The sequence below is a fragment of the Bombus bifarius genome, unplaced genomic scaffold, assembly GCF_011952205.1.
Source record: "Bombus bifarius isolate JDL3187 unplaced genomic scaffold, Bbif_JDL3187 scf7180000007973, whole genome shotgun sequence".
Taxonomy (NCBI): Eukaryota; Metazoa; Arthropoda; class Insecta; order Hymenoptera; family Apidae; genus Bombus; species Bombus bifarius.
Genome location: NW_022884359.1, coordinates 3658105 through 3678268, shown reverse-complemented (window position 1 = coordinate 3678268; position 20164 = coordinate 3658105). Strand labels below are relative to the sequence as shown.

The following is a 20164-nucleotide window of genomic DNA, read 5'->3' as shown; positions in this document are numbered from 1 at the left end:
ATAAAATATACGATAATTGATGCAGATTATTCGAGAAGCGATTGGTCAGGAGGAATATTTGTAAGAATTTTTAGTAGGAAAAGAAATTTGTAAAATTTCTTTCAAAGTGTTAGAGAGAATAACAGGTAATTTTATATATTAGACATTTTACTTTAATATACTAATAATTTCTTCGTGATTTCATCGTTTCATCTCATTTCCCATGAACATACTACCACCAACAAACAGAGGTACAACAATTTCTACAATCAAGCAATCATCGCATCAATCGGTTTCCTTTGATCGATTATAACATCTTCGTACGTATTGTAATTACGTTGTTCATGCATCGATTATATACCAATAACTCGTGTAGCGTAATCAATTATTACTTTCGTTTGATCCGGCACGTTAATTTACTCGCATTACCCTGCGTTATTTACCCATGCTATTCAATTTATTCTCATTACCGTTATTTTGTTAAGTATCGATCAGGGATCCACGGATCCTGTTCGTATCGCGTCGCGATCGCGTACGTGAGCCCGGGAGCGCGTTTTTTCTTCCGTCTGTAATTTTATTAAATAAATCAAGTCGCTGGGTGACGGCGGCGGCTGCCGGAAACGAGCTCGCTCTTGTCCCACCTGCCAGCCGACAGCGCGCCTGAAATTATGCTAATTAATACGGATCGACCGGCAAAAACGCGGCACCTCGCCCTCGAAAATTTATACGAACGTTACGGCACATAATATTGTCCCGCGAGGCCGCTCCGTACGATTACACGATATCGAAAACATCAAGTGGGCGTTTACACTGTTAGAAGAATTCCGAAATTACGGGCGCAGCGGGCGCGCGGCGCGTTTTTCAAGCCGCGAACGATGCTTCTACGGCACGCGAGAGAAAACGATATGACGATCACGTACTTGATCTTTTGTAGGGACAGCAAGTCTCTTTACGTGAATTTGTCGACGATCTTGTCGCATAAACTGCGTTTACATTAAGTAATTTTTGCTTCATCGACTGACAATCGGTCGACCCACTTCAGCGATTTAAGTTGAAGTTTTTAAACAGAGGTTGTCCACGCGTTTATCTTTGGTCAAATGACACGGACATTCTCCAACGATTAAGCTAACCTGATCGCAAAAACGTCTAAATTAACATATTCAAATCTGATTACTCAAAACACACATGTACCGTATAAAAATTTGGAATTTAGTATGGTCGTTTTAAATAACGTACCAAGTGTGTGTATATATGAATTATTCGAATTAAATCGACTCGATTGGTTGACCAAAAATTGTTCAACCTACTTAAACACGATTATACTACTCGCACACAGCCACTACAGTGCACATAAAACTTTACTCAAGGACCTTTCCCTTGCCACTGCTCATTCTTTTCCCTTTTACCTTGCAGCCAATCCGTTTCTTTCTCTTCTCAGTATCCTCGGAGCCTCCTTAAAAATTCTGTCAGTGAATCGTTCTGAGATTCTCAGCGAATGCAATTCCTGTGCAAATCTCGAATCTCTCCCACGAAGCCTCGGCTGACCGATCGGCCGACATTCAATTCCGCAGGCTCGCGACACACCTACGGTAATATCGTAATAATCGGTATCGCGGCTCGAAACGGTTAAAATAAACGCCGCTAACACGCCGATCTGGCCCCGGTCGAACACACCATAAGAGAAAATCACTCCGAGTTCTTCACCTGTTAGGTACTTGCTACCGATTTCGCGCTACGTGCACGGCTCCGCTGGCTAGCATCTTGATACCCCGACGTTGTGATCGCGAGCGTGTTATTACCCCGCCTAGTGGCTAGCTCCGAAGATTACACGTCTACAAAGTCGGCGCTGGGGCTACGGGCCGATCTCTCTTCGCCCTCCCCCTCCAGCTCTGCCTTCGAATTTGTAACAGCGATATGCACCGCAGAAATTTACATATCACCAGGAGACAAGTCTGCGCGGGAGAGAAGACTTCATTTTTACCCTTGATCACCGGCTTTTCGAACGTGGAACGCACGTTTCGCCCATCTCCGGATACACATTTGGACCTAAGGGTCTCCGGTGTGTCCGACCAACAAATTGGCGTATCGGATAAAAGCTGGCCATCAAACCGATGATGCAGACTGCGGCTAATGTTACTTTTGATGTTCCGAGTTGTTTTGTTGCGGGCTATCGATGGCTGAATATCGATGGCTGAATATCGATGGTATACGCGTAGGCTTTTCGTGGATATTTTCAAACAATCGTCGGATATCGAAAACGATCGAAATGGCAGTTTTGTAATCGTTTTTGTCCACTCGCAACTTTTCAAAAGTACCAGTCTACCTTTTATTCGATACCATAATAACACAGTTCCCACGTTTTCTCTGAGATCATCTTTAAAATATACGAATTACCACTTTTTCAAAAACCTTGTCAATTTGATTGCCTTGACAAAAACGCACGGAGGTTGTTATTTCGCCTGTTCGACAGACTGTCACAATTTTCTTATGAAAATAACCGAACCGGGCGCCATTAGCCGCTACAACTTGTTGTTTCGCCTATAATACGTATCGGAAACAGCTCGTTTCGCAGATCCTTGTTTTTGCAACTGTAACGAACTAATAGGGGGAAACGAGTTCGATTGTTATTCGGTGTTTATTACGCTGCCGTAATTACAAAACCGCAAAACGGGCCGGCATTCAAGTACGTGTAAATCGGCCTTTAAGCAGGCAACACCAGAGTGGCGGCGGCGGCCTATCGGTACCATTAGCATAGAAATGATACGTTGATCGACGCGTTCATATTTATTCGAAATTCCGACCGCGACAGAATATTGGTATTTACCGCGAATTCGGCCCCGCTGAACCGGCAATTTCACGCCAATCTGTAGCGCGTCGCCTTTTCATTAATTAATTCCTACCGTGCACGAGGATTCCATCTTCCCTACGGCGACCGAATGTTTATCGTAAAACGCTTTAATACACTGTCATCTCGATCTTAACATTTAATTCCTCGACGATCGGTACCAACTAACTACGTCACGCGATCCTTCTGACAAGACGATCGTATTTTTTCGTACGAATCGCCAGCTCGTTGCCCGATGCTGTCTCTTTAAAAAGTCACGTTACGCCGTAATTGGTAATTTCCATGGATTTTTTATGCGCAACTTAGTAGGTCCTTCGAGTTCTTTCAATTAACGAGCAAACTTACAATCGTATAAAAATATCCCGACAAAGGTAACACGGAATCTTCGTGATTGAAAATAACAGAAAAAGAAGAAAATAGTTTTAACTGTTTAAATATGACTGTCGTTAATAGAACAGGAAACGAACATTTCGTGGAACATGGGCGATATTAATACTGGAAAGTTTCAGACAAAGAATCGCTTATTAATCACTTCATTTGGAAATGATATAGACTCGAGAAATGAGAAAAATCTCGACTCTTTTATGACCGAGCTTTCCAACGTAGCAAAATAAATAAAACATTATCTCGTATCGTCTGTTCTATGATTACTTTACTATACGCGCCTATAATTATTGATTTGCGATTTTTTCTGTGGCTTTTTACAAAGTAAAATACGAAAGTCCGTAGAAACTGAAAATTAGACTCGCTTCTTCACGTGCGTTGTACCGATAATGGTATTGTATTTAATTTAGTAATTTCATTACACGTTCCGAGAGAATGATTTGCAAAAATGTAGTCGTAAATTGCAGGCTTTGCGTAAATTTCTTTCAAAGGGAGAAGAGAGTATCTAACGATACGTAAGGCGTGCATCGATAGAAAAATAGAGAATAGCAGTTTTGTGGTAGAAAACTTGAAACGTTGCTGGAGTTCGCAATTTCGCAATCTCGCAATCTCGCGATCCCGCAATTCTCGCGGGCCGCGCATCAACCTGGTGGAAAGTCGAACGCAACCGCGTATACACAGGGCGAAGATGATGAAGCCAGAAAGGCATCGACTACCCTGTGTTTATACGGCGCGGTGGTCCGCCCCGCGAGCATTAGCTCTATCTTTGCACCGCCCAATTTCGCGTTCCTTGAATGCAAATTCTACCGAAACGAGCGGATAGCGAAATGAAGGGGATGCAGCGACGACGATGACGGTCTGACCGACTTGTCGAGGACCGGGAGCCGCTTTGCCTCGCCAAGGTCTGATAGGTCGTAGAAAAACTACGATAAAAACTTTCTCAAGCTATGAGATGAGCTATGAGATGGGCTGTGAGATGATGTGCGAGACGAGAAGCCCTTAACTTATTCACTGTTTCGTGCATCAACAGCGATGCGACTGAGAAAATTTAATTTTTCAGCAAAGTGGTTTGAAGTAGAAAATAATTGACCGCTTCGCTATTCATTAACGTATAACAAAATTATGTTTCTTTTAATTTTAAAGGACGATGTCCTTTTTGTTTTGACATGATGATGCTCGATATTGTTTCATAAAATATCGTTTATGTGCTGTTTTATTATTATGAGCGGTAGTAAAGTAATTTTTCTAAACTGGCACGTGCTTCTTACAAGTTAAATAGTATAATTATAATAGGCGGTTAAAGCTATCTCCTTTTATTCGTTGTGAAAAATAAATGGCTTATTTTCACAAGGTTATTTGTCGCAGTAAAGTGACATAAATAATAATAAATTCCAAAATGAATTCTGCAGGTGCTTATTATGATGAGTGTAGTAATTTGTAACATAATTATTGTTCTCTATTCTTGTCGATATTTCGAAACGTATATCGCTATTAGGAACGTGCAAATAGAAACAATTTAAAACTTGCACGGTTGCCTTTGTTTGGACGTCAACTTTATTTATTCTTTTTTCTTCTTGCTAATAGGTAAATAATTCTCAGGACGAATTAAAACTGAAAAAAATTCAACCTGAAATTTCTTCTGGATCGAAAGAAGAGAATCGAAACGCGTGTCGATTGCGACGGTATGGCTTCACCGTGTTCTAAAAACACAGCCACACCTTGGCAGCGGGAAAAGAGGTCAGGATATACCGACCAGCGAACACGAGGCACAATGTGCGAATCGAATGAAGGTCCACGAAGGAAGAGTAACAACGATACTCGAACTAATGATACCGTCGACAAACTAATTACACGAAATAGCGGAACACCGGCCCTCGTATCGCGCTGTTTCGATAATTATTTCGCGTATTCCACGAAATTACATCCTCCCGCTTCCTCGAAACGGTACATGCGTCCTTTCCCTTCCCCCTTTTCCTTATTAATTAAACTTTCAATCCTGAAACCCCCTATTAAAAACAGATGTACAACACGAAGAATACTATTCCTATCTATAGATACATATCTAGATGAAAGTAGCATACAGTAGAATTCCATTATTTGAATCCCCCGAGAGATGAACTACATAATTGGAGTTCATGCAATAAGAAATTCATCAATCTTCGCCATTACCTATTACTACACTGCAAATTTTGATGCATTTGCGGGAGAAATACGAAGCGTACACGTAATACGGAATAATAGGTAAAATATCGGAAGTGTAATATCCCTTGTAATTTTTACTGAATAAAACAATTCTCTACTCGGATCTCATTTTTTCTAAATTACATTCACGAAGATATGCATCTGCATAAATAGCCGCACTCTACCTATTATGCGTACCTTTCGTTCACGTATAATAAAGACTTACGTAGCAACAAGCAAACGAATTAACTAAAAGTCCATTGCGATAAAAGCAGTCCAGATAAACAAAATTATTCTATTCCGCCATAGTTCTACAGCTCGATACCCGAACCAAACGTGTCCCTAAGACGTGCACATCCGCTTCCATTCACCCCTAGAACGCTTCCTCCTGTCAGTTCGAAGGAAATCGTCGGACGTTTCATCCCGAAAGCCAGTAATCATGCTAGTCGAACTTCCAAAATTGACCGAACGTATACGCAAACCGACCGATCCTTGTTTTTTTCCACGAAGCTCGATAATTAGCCTCGTTCCTCGGCAATTTAGCCATTTATTCGTTACGCACCGAGAAAGAGAAAGAGAAAGAGAAAAAAGGAGAGAAAAAAGAGAGCAAAAAAAGAGAGAGAAAAAAGAAGACGATATGGCGTATGACACCGACCGCTGGTGTCTGGTCCTCGAGTAGCAGGTACTTCCGGTGCCAGAAGGCGGCCACCTCATTGTCATTACGTCACCAGAGGCTGTCATTTGGTTTTTCAAGCATCCGTTTTTCTCACCGCGAGGATAGAGGGCTTGATGATCGTAATTACACAGAGGCCGTTTCGAAGAAGGACGTTCTTAAACAGATACGCGCGTGCGTGCACGATCTGCTTCGAAAACACGGTCGATTGATCGAGGACCTGAACCGGTGCGTGGACCAAACTGGTTATCAGTTCAATATATTCCATCCTTTGATTCGCATTGTACTGGCCGATAATAAAATATGCATGTACCGATATGTGGAGCGGAAAATGGGCTATTTTTTTTCTTCTTTTTTTTAAGAAAGGAGATATTTCTTATTGACAGTTTAGCTCCGAGCTGGGCTTAACACGTACTTTGTTTCATTCGATTTTGATCGGTTTTGTGTGTAGATGTTTATGTGAAGAGGACGTAGGTACGTGAGGTTTAATGGCGAGATTGCTCGTTGTTGTAATCGTCGAATATATCTCAAATAATAAATTAATATACAGCCGTAAACGTGAGTCGTTAATACGAAGTATAAATCGCAAAATAAAATCCCGGAATAAATACTCGTTAATGCTCGTCGCGTAACTCGATAAGATACTCGTAGATACTCTAGATACTGTTAGATACTCGATATGTACTGAGTCGCTCGCGATCGCGTCCGTTTATTTATACTGGCCGGGGGAGAGTCAGAAAACTCAAATTCGTCTTCATTCGACGATTGCATGTAGCGGCGACATTGTTTTGCCCGGAGTCTATTTGTTCTTACATTACTTGTAACCTAACGATCTTGATATTCCGAGGCAAAACAACATGATTTGAATTGTCCTCTGACTCATGTGCCGCTACATGTGTTATGAATGAATTTAATAAACGTGGTAATCTGTGATAATAGAGCGAAGTCAGAGGGATTCGAAATAGAAAGAAAATCGAGTTTGTCAACTCGTTAGAACTAAACGCGAATTTGACCACTGCTTGATTCCATGAGAATTGATCATTCACAGGAAGTTATCCTACATGCGAAAATAAATCTGAATATAAAACATAATGTTTTCATTTTGAATATCACTTTCAAAAACTCAGAGAAATATATACTTTTAGCTCTAAATTTAATTACTTCTATAATAAAAGGTATACAAAAAGTCATCAACAGTGAAGAAAGTGAAATTACAGAGATTGACCCTTTCTTAACATATTTTTTACCATAAGTTGTTCGAGTTGCCATGCATGGCTGAGGACGGTATAAATATATCAGTTCATTAAAGTAGATAGGTACAAGAAACAATTAATAGCTTGGTAGAGAGAAGGCGTGCATTCGTTTAAAAAGTGTTTTCCTGCCACGGTTTTGTTGGCAAGATTTAGTAGATCGGCGAGAGGATGGTCGTTTGGAAAACATTCTAGCGCAATTTATGCGCATTTAGTTCAATGATTGATGAACAGTTACGCGAAACCAGTCGTTGCCATATTCGCCGACCCAAATGCCGACTGCTTCGTATTCCGGTGACCATTAAGAAATTCAGGTGGCCATTTTTTCATTGAAAATTCGAAGTAAAATCCATCTGTATAATATATGTATCTCCTTTGCGATTTCGCGCGTTCTCCTAACGAATTAACGTAACTGTTTCATTTTTCGACAACTTTATCGTTCACAATCTCAAAGTTAAAATCTCACATGAGAAAAATATTTTTGTAGATATACCGCATCTGACCATACAAGACGATAAGAAATTGAACAAGTTGAGAAAGTTGAAAATTTGATTTTGGCTTTAGTTTGTATAAAAATGTGTATGAAAAAAATGTACGTGATAATTGTTAAGAAACTGGAAACAGCGTGGCAGATATACTTGTTATAATAAGTAATTAGTAACAGAACAAACCTCTCTTTAAATTCTACTTCTTTAGTTACGCTCATCGAAATATGAAACTTCCACATGTGCATGAATATTCACAACCTAATAATTATGCTTCATTATTCTTAATAGCTTTATTTTACGTTACATACAATACTCGACTAGTAAAGAACATATCTCGGCCGTGAAAATAATTAAAATAACAAATCAAGTCCGAGTAATAGAAAAACACAATTCTACTAACATAACAACCACTTCGAACGAATTCAAACTACCAACAACTAAAATTATTACAAAATTAGTTGTTTCGTTGTTTTATCGTTATCCCTAAGAAACAACTGAATACAAAAATGAGTGAAAAATGCGATAGTCCGCTACGGTATTTTAACATAAACTTTAGGATTATTATCTCTGTATTTGGTATTACTTTTGCATCACTCTGTATTAGCTCACCAATCCATAGCGATTGGGAACCAGTGGTGAACGAATTTTAAGGACGATCAACGAACGGCTGACAATGGAAAAAAATTCGAATCGATGATCGATCAAACGGTTTAACGGCAGGGATTGCCATCGTTATTACCGGACACGGACAAAAATCGGTTAGTGGAGGAGGGTAGAGGACGGGATGCCGCGCGCGCCAAACAAATCGTGGCTAATAAGAAGTTGATACATGGTGGCGAGCTGGAGGGGGCCAATACATAAAAATAAGATAAATTTTACACTTGGCTGGTGATGAATGGAGGGATGAATTATTGAATAGTTAAACACACAGCGCCGTACCGGACCAGCTCGCCCCGAGCTCAGGCCCAAAGCCGGATCGGTGCATCGTTCGTGGCCAGGGCCGCTTGTTTCGCCACGAAATCTCCGATTCCATCTCGTTCTCCGCCTGTCATCGATCCTTTCGCGCATTTCACTCATTTCTCGCGATGCATTCTCCTCAATAATACCGTTTCCTCCTTTACGATAATTGATTTCACTATTCCATTAGAAAATTTCTAAAGATCGCACAGCCGAGAAGATTATTTCTTTCTACCAAACGTCCTTTTCAAACTGAAACTTTCTAAATTGGAAATAAAAATTAGACGCTTCGAAGATACCGTGACAAACGTTGAAAAATTATGAAATATCCGATATAATTTTTCAAAGAAAAATTGAAACTCGAGAACCTGAATCAAAGATTCGTTGCTTTTACGGGCGAATTATTTTCCACCAGTCATCCGTACGATCGCCAAATTAGGGCAGTTAACGAGGCTTAATGAGCAATTCCGAGCGGTCGTTGGGGCTTCAATTAATTCCGCGCGCTTTTTTCCGCACGGTCAGAAGACTTTTCGAGCGGACGAAAGAGGAAAGGCGAGGCGAACGATGCCGGAGCGCTCGTCCGTTCCTGCGGCATAAATTCACCTGCACGTTTCACTTCGTTATGGCTCTATTCACAGTGCCGTAACCGCGAGGACGGATATTCCTTGCTGTGCGGCCCATTCACCACTGGCTGGGGTCCCTTTGGGCCCAGCAGCCCTGATCGCGGGTGGAAGATGCACTGCGCGTCCTGCCGATTGTTTAATCGACTCGTCCTCCTCCCTTCGTCCCTCTTTTCGGTATCCTTCGTGGAAACTTTGTTTCTACGTGGACCGGACGTTATTTACAATAGACAATCAGGGATTCGAATGGGAACACAAACATTTATTCCTGTTGGAAATGAGCTGCGGGTGAAGCGGAGTTTTAATCTTTTATAAGGACGCGAGAGAATCGTTTCATGTTCTCGTTATTTTACAATTTTGCTTTTGTTCTTATGTTATTATCTTCCGGTGCGGTTGAGGTAATATCGTTGATAAAATTTCACGACTCGATCGAGTCACAAATTATCGGTATCGATAAATATCGTAATGTCAAGGAATTTGGTACAAGTTGAAGAAACAACGGAAATTCACGAATCTCGCATTAAGTTGATTGCTATTTTCGATAATCTTTCCAAAGTATGAGTTATACCATTGTAATATTTGTATGAAAATCAGGAAATCTATGACTTGCAGCTTGTAACTTGTCAATTTACTGATATCATTAGGTACGGCGGCCACTAATGAAAAATCGTGATCAATATTCGCTTCGTGGTTTCAAGGGCAACGAAAAATGCGGTTACAGACAATGAATTCAGGATGAGTGGTAAAAAATGAGATCTAGATCGAGGTGATGTAGGGATTTTTCAAGAAATACGTTTCCTTCTTGTTTGGTGGCGAAACTATTACAGGCAAGATACAGTACGCTTGATATGATGTTTGAGCGGAGTTAACGAGTAATTATCTCCTAACCAAAAGTAATTTCCATGAAATTTCTGAAGTGTATTAAATCAAAAGCCATCATTCTTTAAAATCTTACAAAAGAATCCTCCTATGATTTCACACTTTTTTATGCTTTGTAATAAAACTTGAAAATTACGTGCATATATTTCGATATCTTTTTCAGTATTCCTTTTATACGCTTGTTACTGGATTATCTCACTTGATTATTACATTATTGCATCGCTACCAAACGTTTACTATTCTCATTAAAAAGAGAAATGATAAGCAATCGCTAGCCTTTTCCCCAAGAGCAAAGAAAAATTTGATTATAGCGAATGAATTATTAATGTCTTCCAGACACTGATTAATTTCGTACGTCAGAAAATTCAGAAAGGCGATTATGTTATAACCATTATTATTAATTCATTCGATTTTAGCATCAAATTCAACAGTAATCAAATATGAACGACTATTGATAAAAGACGAGCGTAAAAAATATCCAAATGTCCACATTATAATATTTTACTACGTAAAAGAAATTTCTACTTACGTTCCACTTCTCCGAAAATGGTCGCAAAAATATCCTCTAATCCTCTACGATTCTACCAAATCGTGTACAACCATGTTACGAATTAACAAAGTTCCAGTTGTAGTCGGTCAACCTCTGTTTCCCTCGCATAAAAGTTAACAAAGACGTGAGTGCACACTTTCTGCGGTATAGCTCCTCTTATTATCGGATGATTTTCTATATTCAGCATTCTTAACGAGAAGAGACTCGAATTGAGAGACAGCGAAAAGTGAACGTCGCGAAGGAGTTGGAATACGAAGACCGGGGTCGGAAGCGACACGGCAATATGTAATGGGGCACCAATTATACGCGTGACACGGGGCATCGTTATAATTGGATACGAGGTGTTAAATCTGCTGGGTGTGGCTGGTTACGGGAGTTATGAGTGTTCCAGCAATAATGGTCTTGTCGCGGCTCGGGCTATACATATCTCTCGCACGAGCGAAACGCATCACGGCGCCGACTAACGCGAGGGGAGTCTATTAAATTACAGCGTGTGCTCGCTGCGACGTAGAAAGTAGGTAAACGATATCCTCCTTCGGCTACGGAATTAAATCTTGCCCCGATCATACGATATCTAAACCATTCGCTGACTCTACGAGCACTCTCGTCTCTTCCGTGAACTATGCTTCCCAATGTTACTCCATTCGGGCCAAATATGAGCAAACTGCACCGTCTCACGAAAGTATTCCAATTAATAGTTTCCATTCCATTTCGATTCCAGATCAATTTCCAGGAAAATTGACTTTTCCTAATTGCGCCACTTCTTTTCTAGTACACCGATGAAGTATTGCAGCATTCAGCGATTTGATTCGCGCCGTATTAGTTGAAGATTAATTATACGGCCAAATTGTCAGTCAGAATGCACAGTATTCATCAATTATATATTATATTCGTTAAAATCGTCATTGCGATCAGTTTAAAAAGATAAACGAAGAGATGTTAATACCAAACGATTACATTCTTAAAACTGTAAACTCAGTTCACTGTAATGGAACGTACATTGTAACGTGTCGAACCTTTGCTTGTAATGTACCGTCTTCTAACACCGTGCGATACCGAGGAGATCGACTAGTATTTTTAATCGAAACTCTGCGAAAAATTGAGAGAAATCCGGTAACGAAACGGGAATAGAAAGTAATTTCAATAATCCTCAAACGTAGGATAATTGTTATATTTTATACGAGAGCGAGAAGAAACCGTCTGAAAATCTGTAGAGAGCGAAGGCTTTGAGCCCAGAAGACGTTTAGCCAGTTGAATGGAGTAAAGGCCTCAGAAGCAGGTTCATTACAAGGCTATAAACGCACGTTAGAAGACCATAAGGATGCGCGGCAATTACTTAAGAACAAATCAGCCGAAACCCGGCACGATGGCTGTTGTCCATCAAGAAATCATCGACCTCTTGGTGAATGGTTCCTTAGTTGCTCTGGCAATTTCCGAATGCGCCGCCTGTTAGTAGACCTTTCGGCTGGCCCGGTGTAATTAAAAGATAGCATGTTGCGAACATTCGAACGGAAATATCCATCTAAATCGAAATCACGTGATACCCTTTTCCCACTGGACGCAATTTCGTACTCATTGCAGGACTCGATAATGAGACCTTCGAATGGGCTCCTTCGGAAAAAGTCTGAAAAGCTTGCGAAATTGCAAAGATTGGAAGAGAAAGAGAAGCTATAGACAGAGCGCGGATTTTCATGCAATTTCATATTTTTACGCGGACAGCTAAAAAAGTAAAATTTATACAAACATTCGTTGTATTTCTTCGTATTATGCGCACTCTGTACATTTTCATAGTTCTCATAGAAGCATAAGTATCCACGGTCTAGATATGAGAATCTAAAACAGCGCGAATGAACTCGCGTAAGACAAGGAATCAGAGAATCGACGAACTCGATAGACCGACTGGCTCCGAGTAATTAAAAGGTAGAATGTATCGCGAACATTCGAACGGTCTAAATCTCGTGATATCCATTTCCTACTTAACCGCAATTTCCAACTCGTTGCAAGACCGCAGAGAGGGATCTTTGAAAGGATTCTACGAAAAGCTTAAAAATCTGAAAAAGAACTTGAAAGAGTGTAAAGTTTGGAAGAGAAGGGAGGATCTAAGGGTCTAAAAAAGCGCGAAGTGGACTCGCGTAGGGAAAAGGAATCCGAGTAGTCGGCGAATTTCGATGGTGTGCGTAGTTGATGGATCGTTTGAAAAGAGATCGGGCCCCTTCTCAGCCGAACAAGAACGAAGCTGACAGTCGAACGAGTGAAGACCGGAGAGAGACTGACTGACTAAAGTATAATCAGGTTTCGACTGAGTCCGCGGCCGCATGTAATAACAGTAATCCCTTCGTTCGCCGGTAATTTGGCCGTTCGCTCAAAAACTCCAAATTATAGAAGCTGCTGTCATTAGGCCACGGTGAGCATCGTGTATCGCGGGCCACCTTCTTCCCCGAACCCTCGGGAATTTTGGGGAAACTCCGCTCACCATCCCTTCTCGTCGATCGTTAGCGATCGAACGTTTAAACGGGAGATCGCTTTTCCGCGATTCTCGCAATTATGTTGCCTGATGTTGTCTCGTTGAGCACTGTCGCGAGTGTAACGCGTACAGGATGTTAATTACCAGGTGTAAACCACGGGATCTACACGGTGTCCAAGACACCGTATCTAATTGCGAGACATCATCCCAACAAATCTACGTTTAGATTCAACTTTTTCAGTTCTTCTCGTAGAAACACGAATTTTTCCAAATACCCATAATAGTCTTCGGTCTTCTCTACAATTTTGTGGTTTTTGGTTCACGTCTCGGAGGATTGTACATATCAATTAAGATCTGTCTGTTCGGATCAATACTTTTATATTTGTATATTTATATTTTGATGCCGCTGGTATTTCTCAATAACAGGTGACGTTATATCAATAATAAAACAATTCACTTTATATAATACGATACGACAGCTTTCACTCGGAAGCTGTCACAAAGTAAAATTTATGAAAGCTTTCGTACTGAAGATTTCCAATTCCAAGTAAAACACCAATAATTCAACGCCATCAAACGAAATGCTGTCGAATTGAACGTGTGGAGGATTAGTCGTTATTAGGTTGAGCGAAATAACGAGGGCGAAATGTTGCTGTCGCAGTCCGTCAAATATATTTTTGAATAAATAAATAAATAAATTACAGACGAATTGTGAGTCGTTGGTACAAATATAAGTTGCGGAATTAATACGCGATAAATACTCGGAGAAACTCTGTAGATCACTTTGGTACTCGTTTACACACGTTGATGCTTTTCGATATTGTTCGATATCTCTCTCGCTCGCGATCGCGTCCGTTTATTTATACTGGTCGGGGGAGAACCGGAAAATTCGTCTACGTTTGACGGTTGTATGTAGCGGCGACATTGTTTTGCCCGGAGTTTATTCATTCTTACATTACTTGTAACCTAACGGTCTTGATACTTCGAGGTAAAACAACAACAGGATTTGAATTGTCCTGACTCGTGTGCCGCTACAAACGCTTGCAGCTTGAGATCTTCCAATTCAGACGGTCCAACTGAAATATACAACATCTGAAAGAAATGGCACAAAGTCCTATTTATTCCTAAAACTCAAATCCTCACAAACCAACCCAAACGATTAAACAAATTCGCAAATCACTCAGAAACAAGAAGACGATCGTTCAAAAACTCTATCTGTTCTACCTATTCTAAATCTCTAAGATGCATCCAAGTCTCGAATCAAGCCATAGGAGTCAAAATCCCTCATGTAGCCCGAGGAAATGCGTAGAAGTGGCGCGTCCTTAAAACTTACGTTTGACTAGGTCCATCAGAGCCCGAGGGAAGGACTCCTTGGATCCGTAGGAGTTGAAGAAGCCGAGGAAGAAGCAGAGAGCGAACCAGACAGAACGCCCTGGGGCCACTCTCTGCCGGATAGTCGGTCTCATTCTGTTCCTCTGTTCTTTATCGTATCAAAGGGAAGCTAGTGGGCAGCGACGAGAAAGAGGATCGTCGACTGTACGTCTCGAAACACCGTTTAAAACTCCATTACGCTGTTCGCTCGTGATCCCTTTGATCGCACGGCGAGTTCCTCTCAGAGTCAAGAAACTCGAATCGAGAACGATCGTCGATCGTCGGATATTCTACGGATCGAAGACGATCGAAGAAGTTCAACCCCAGCAAATGAAACTCTTTGCTTCTCTCTTACGAGATCGTAACTCGAAGCAGACGAAAATTCGTGCAGTTAACCCCGTTCTTTCAGTTGTTTCCCAGCAAATCGTATTTTCCTATCTAGTTTTCTGTTGGAAAATTTCTTCGATTCGGAGAAAGAATATTGGGTTGTTTGAAGAGTTAAAGTAAGAAAATTTAAAGATACTGTGTCATAGGATTGCGTCAAGAAACTTTTCGTCTTTTTCAAATTACATGTACATTCTTTCTATGTTTAGTAATTTTTGCACGCTTCCAGAGTACGTACGTATTCAGCTGTGTGGTGTCAAACGATATTGAAAATCTTAATTAAGATTTAATGCTTTCTAGTTTAGTCTAGCACTGTTTTAATGTTCGTATTTTTTCGAACGTAAAAAGTTTGAGAACCACACCAGCGTTAAATGACATTTTGCGAAACAACGAGTAAGATAGGGTTTGGTTCATACGCGAAAGCTTCAACTTCTGAGTAGCATGTCGAACGTTTTTATCCCCTTGATAATCGGAGTTTTATTCAAATTAGCAATCCAGGAAATAATGTCATTCCGCGAGTTCTTTCGCAGGAAGGAGAAGTATATTTCACCCCCGACATATCAGCCGAGGGAGAAAAAAAAAAAATATACGTAATACGGTGAAATACAAATATCGACAAATGTAAAATACATTCGGGTAACGTGAGTCATTACAATAAAACGGCGCTGTTGGTTTAAATTACCCTATCGGTCGATTATGTCACGCGTCTTTTTTATGTATGTTATACTGTCATGAATATGTATGGCCGGTTATCGATAAATAATCGTGATTATAATTGTAAAACTCGGCCCAATAAATTTCCTCCTGCGCGATATCGTTTTTGACGCTCAAAAAGTTCACCTACAAACACTTGCGTGAAAATTAATCCTTTCAAGTTTAAAATTGATCGTGTCATATTTGACAATTTGTCTGAGCCTGTCTCAGATTACATTATCAAGCTTTACTTTCTATATTTCCTTCAACAACATTTTTATTTTTTAATGGAAATATCACAAAACCGCACCTTCGAATATTTCTACGTCCTAAACTTACCTATGTTGAAGATTTAAACGTTAAAAATTTCAACTTACACATACACTGTTAAAGATTAAGCGGATAAACGACACAGACGATCAATTCATCGTCGTTAGCAAGATAAACTCTTTCGGTTATCAACTTTTTCAACTACGCTTCTTTTATCCAACATCTTAAGATTTCATCTTCTAAAAACTCACCCTTCTCAGTTAACTACAAGAGCAACGAACGTCGGACCAAGGAAGATGGAAATCAACGTACTACCAAAAATTTCTATTCGCCAATTCAACGATGCTGACCGTCACGCGATGAAAAAGAATGGGGAAAAAAGGAAAGCGAGGAAGCTAGGCCGATTCGGCTATATCTCAACTAATTACGAGCAACGTATGCAAACGATTCGAGTAAAGTTCAGGCGGATATTCCATGGCCAGAGGCCTTCCCCTTATTCGCAATCAGTGCCGCACTCCGTCTCTGTCAGCTTAGCACCGGTTATCCCCGGTCTATCTTTCTCTTGATGTATCGAACATTACACACGTATATGTATCGTGTGTCGCGCGTACCTGCGACTATATTTATGCGTGTCTGATAGCTGTGCGAGCGCGAGTGTCGCGTTCAAGACGCGTGCACTCGTCTACATTTCCGTGTAGCCGCGCGCCGCGAGAATTAAAAGTCGCCGGATCGTGTTGCCCTTCTTATTTAAAATATCCTATCAGCCATTACGAAATATCCGAGGAAAACTGACGTTTTATCGATGTCTTCGTGGCATCTTTGTTTTTCAATTTAAATTCGCTGTTCTTCTCGCTTTGTCTCCGTATTCGTCGCGTTCGCGTCACATGTTTTGGAATACTTTCCTTTCCGATACTTTATCCATAAAATATTACAGATAAAATAGCTAAAATAGAGATAAAATATTTGACACGAAAGGGAAAAGACGAAAGAAATCTCTGTTTCGTAAAGATACGAATCGGAATAACAAACTACTAATGTCAATTGTGCGTGCCTCCGAGAATGTTTAATATCGATACATAGTTGTGAAGCGATGATTAAACTCGTCCAAAATTTATATCTTACACGGCGACTTTCCTGAGTATAAATGTCCAACAGCATTCCCGCGATACAAACACGTCGCGTTGTGCTCGTTCGTGGAAAGACACAAAAAAGTACAAACTTTCGGATGCAATCACCAAGATATATTGTTTTAATTTATTCAACTATCCAACGCTCCTATGTCCATCGTTAAACATGTAAATCACGTCGAAACTCTCGATACTTTATTTCTCTTAAATTCGAAACTTTGATTCGATGTTTCCTTAATGAATTTCATTAAATTGCGAAAGAAATCATACGGGTAATTATCCAGAGTCTAAAAAGAGATCACTGAATCTCAGAATATAACGAGACAAAGTTCCAGAAACAGAGTTACAAAGGCAACGACAATCACATCGCAGCGATTACAAAGTGGACAGGCATTCGACATGAAAGATTCTCCTATTAGCGTTCCGCCGTGGTGCAATAATGACGAATCTCGGTTCAGCTCTGTAATTTACGATCTATACATACACCTAACCGTCGAGTTAGCGCATAATCGATCGTGTTCATGTGAAAAACATTGCCTATAGACTATTCGAGGCTTGAAATCGGATGAAATGTATGTCTTTGAAACGACTGGCGAACGTTAAGTCCACCATTGGACGCGCTTCACGTGCAAACACCCTCCTTCGATCCCATTAGCACCGGCTTTAGACACATGAATTGTATATGCGCCGCGTCACGATACTTCGTGGCCTATCGTTCTCTTGAATGGCTAACAAATTAGCACCCTTACGTTTCCCGCTTTCCTTCGTTGGTTTTCCAAACCTTCCAACAGATCTATACGCGTATAACAAGGGGAAGTCACCACCTTGATATCTACTCAGCTTATTTCCCAAATTTATTCCGGTTGTATATATACGAGTAAGTCACGACAAACGCGCGGGGACGATCGTTTGAATAATCCAAGCAACGGGAACACAATCAAATTAGAAGCCAAGTAACGAGAAAACAAGTATGAAATATGTCGTCGGCATTCAGCATTTCGTGGTGCAGACAATTGCTATTTTTCCTTTTTAGTCATATATTACGTAAGACGTTGGTAATTGACGCCGACGTGTGGAGAGAAACGAGAAGATAAATTTGATATAAATTGAATTACTGAAACGGCTGCAATTAACGTAACGACGTTCGCTTCGGTGTGATTTTCGTGGTTTTACGGCCGTCGCTTTACGAAAATGAAATTTATCAAACCCGTATATACGCGACTTTCGTTCTACGATTTTCTCCTTTCATTTGGTAAACTATATAAGCGACATCATTATCATAATGCATAAAATGCGGCGACATTTCGTGCACACGAGTGGATAGAGTGTTCTCCATCGACATAGTAAAATGTCAATTACCCTTTAAATTGCTACATATGAAAGCATCGACCATGCACTCTAATCTCGTGAAAAATCATCTCGATGGAATAGTTTCGTAAAAGCTTCGATAAATTCCAATTGAGATATTATTACTTTAAATCATAAGGTACCTACCGCATATACAGTTGCCAGTTGCTCACGAAAGTATTTGAACATTTATATTTATCTTTTCATAAATATATTACGTGTTTTATGCAAAATGGGGCGCAACTATTGTAATCATACTGGTAAAATTTGAAACAAATTTGAAACAAATCTGAAAACATACATAGAAGCTACAAGATATGTGATGCAAGTATATATTTCGAAAGCATCGCAAAAGTATTTAAACAGCCAATTATACTCGCTATGTTAATGACCCTCGATATTCAAATGGGTTACTTTTAACACGTATCATATATTTAAAATGACTATGCAATAGAGATGCATTGCTATAAATATATTGCAATTTCTACGTACATCCTCGTCTCGAATAATACTTATTCAGAATATCAACGCGGGATTACTCGTTATCTTACAAATTTATCAATTTACTTTCATTCATATACATGATTTACGTTCCTACAATTTTAGATTCGCACTCTTGTAAATTCATTTAGCGCTAGTTGACGAATGATAAAAACTCGTATAATAACGAAATACGACTTCAGGCTGACTGACCCTACTGTACATTATCCCTAACCTTAACTTAACATACTTTGTAGGAGATAATTTAATCTCAAATTAGCTTTCAAGTATCTGACGTACAATAAAATATCTATTTAGAGATGGCGCCAGTATTTCTCCATTATAATCACAACAGCCGTGCTTCGTTGCAGCATCAATAGAGTTTTCTATAATAGATGTCCAATACTTTCGATACATGAGTCACTATACATTCATACATTGTATATGCATATATACATTGATGGTCATTTATCCACTATAATGGGATACAGTGTTACCAACCTTTTACCATTTCGACGTCGTCTTTTGGTGGCATAGACGGTTCCCAGTTGGCTCATGGCGACCGGGTTGTTGGGTCCCGACGCCGTCGTCGGAGTCGGTACCGGCGCCGAGGTGGGCGTCATCGCGGGATCAACGACGTGGGGCTGAGGGTGAGAGGCGGTCAGGGTGAGCTGAGGTCCCGGGGGATAGCATGCCGCCGTCACGTAATCTGTCGCCGCGAGGGACGCGCTCGCTGGTCCACAAATCCCGGCGACCACCCCCTGCACTCCACCCCCGATGCTCGTCCCGCTACCACCGCCACTTCCTCCTCCTCCTCCTCCTCCGCCTCCTCCACCACCGCCAGCGACACCGACAACACCCCCAACCACCCCCAGCCCCGCCGAGGCGGTCCTGTCCAGCGCGTACACCGTGCAGACCGTGACGCTCTTCTTTGACTTTGCCGACGCTACGTCATCGTTGTCTGTCACTGGCTTGTCGGCCAGCTGCCGGCGTCGAGCTTTCCACTCTCGATCCCGGTGCTCGGCGTCGGGACGATGCAGCTGCGACAGCTGTTCTTCAACTTCAAACAACGTACCACTGATAATGGGCACACTTCTCTTTACCTCTTTTCGCGCCTAAATGAGGCTCGTGACTACCGAGAATCGTTGCGACTCTCTATAACGTTTCGTTTGAATACGCGTAACTTTAGGTTAGAACCTATCACTTTCGATAACACCGTGCG

At 40.8% G+C, this 20164-nt stretch overlaps 1 protein-coding gene across 2 annotated transcripts in view; it reads right to left on the bottom strand.

Moving 5' to 3' along the window:
• The window catches only part of LOC117216753 (aryl hydrocarbon receptor protein 1), a 156182-nt gene extending 136448 nt beyond the window's left edge, over window positions 1-19734 (bottom strand). For both annotated transcript variants that reach the window (XM_033463736.1, XM_033463738.1), the window contains exon 1: window positions 19444-19734. In XM_033463736.1, coding sequence (XP_033319627.1) covers window positions 19444-19565 — 122 coding nt within the window. In that variant the 5' untranslated portion in view covers window positions 19566-19734. The remainder of the gene's footprint in view (window positions 1-19443) is intronic.
• Between the last annotated feature and the right edge of the window lie 430 nt (window positions 19735-20164).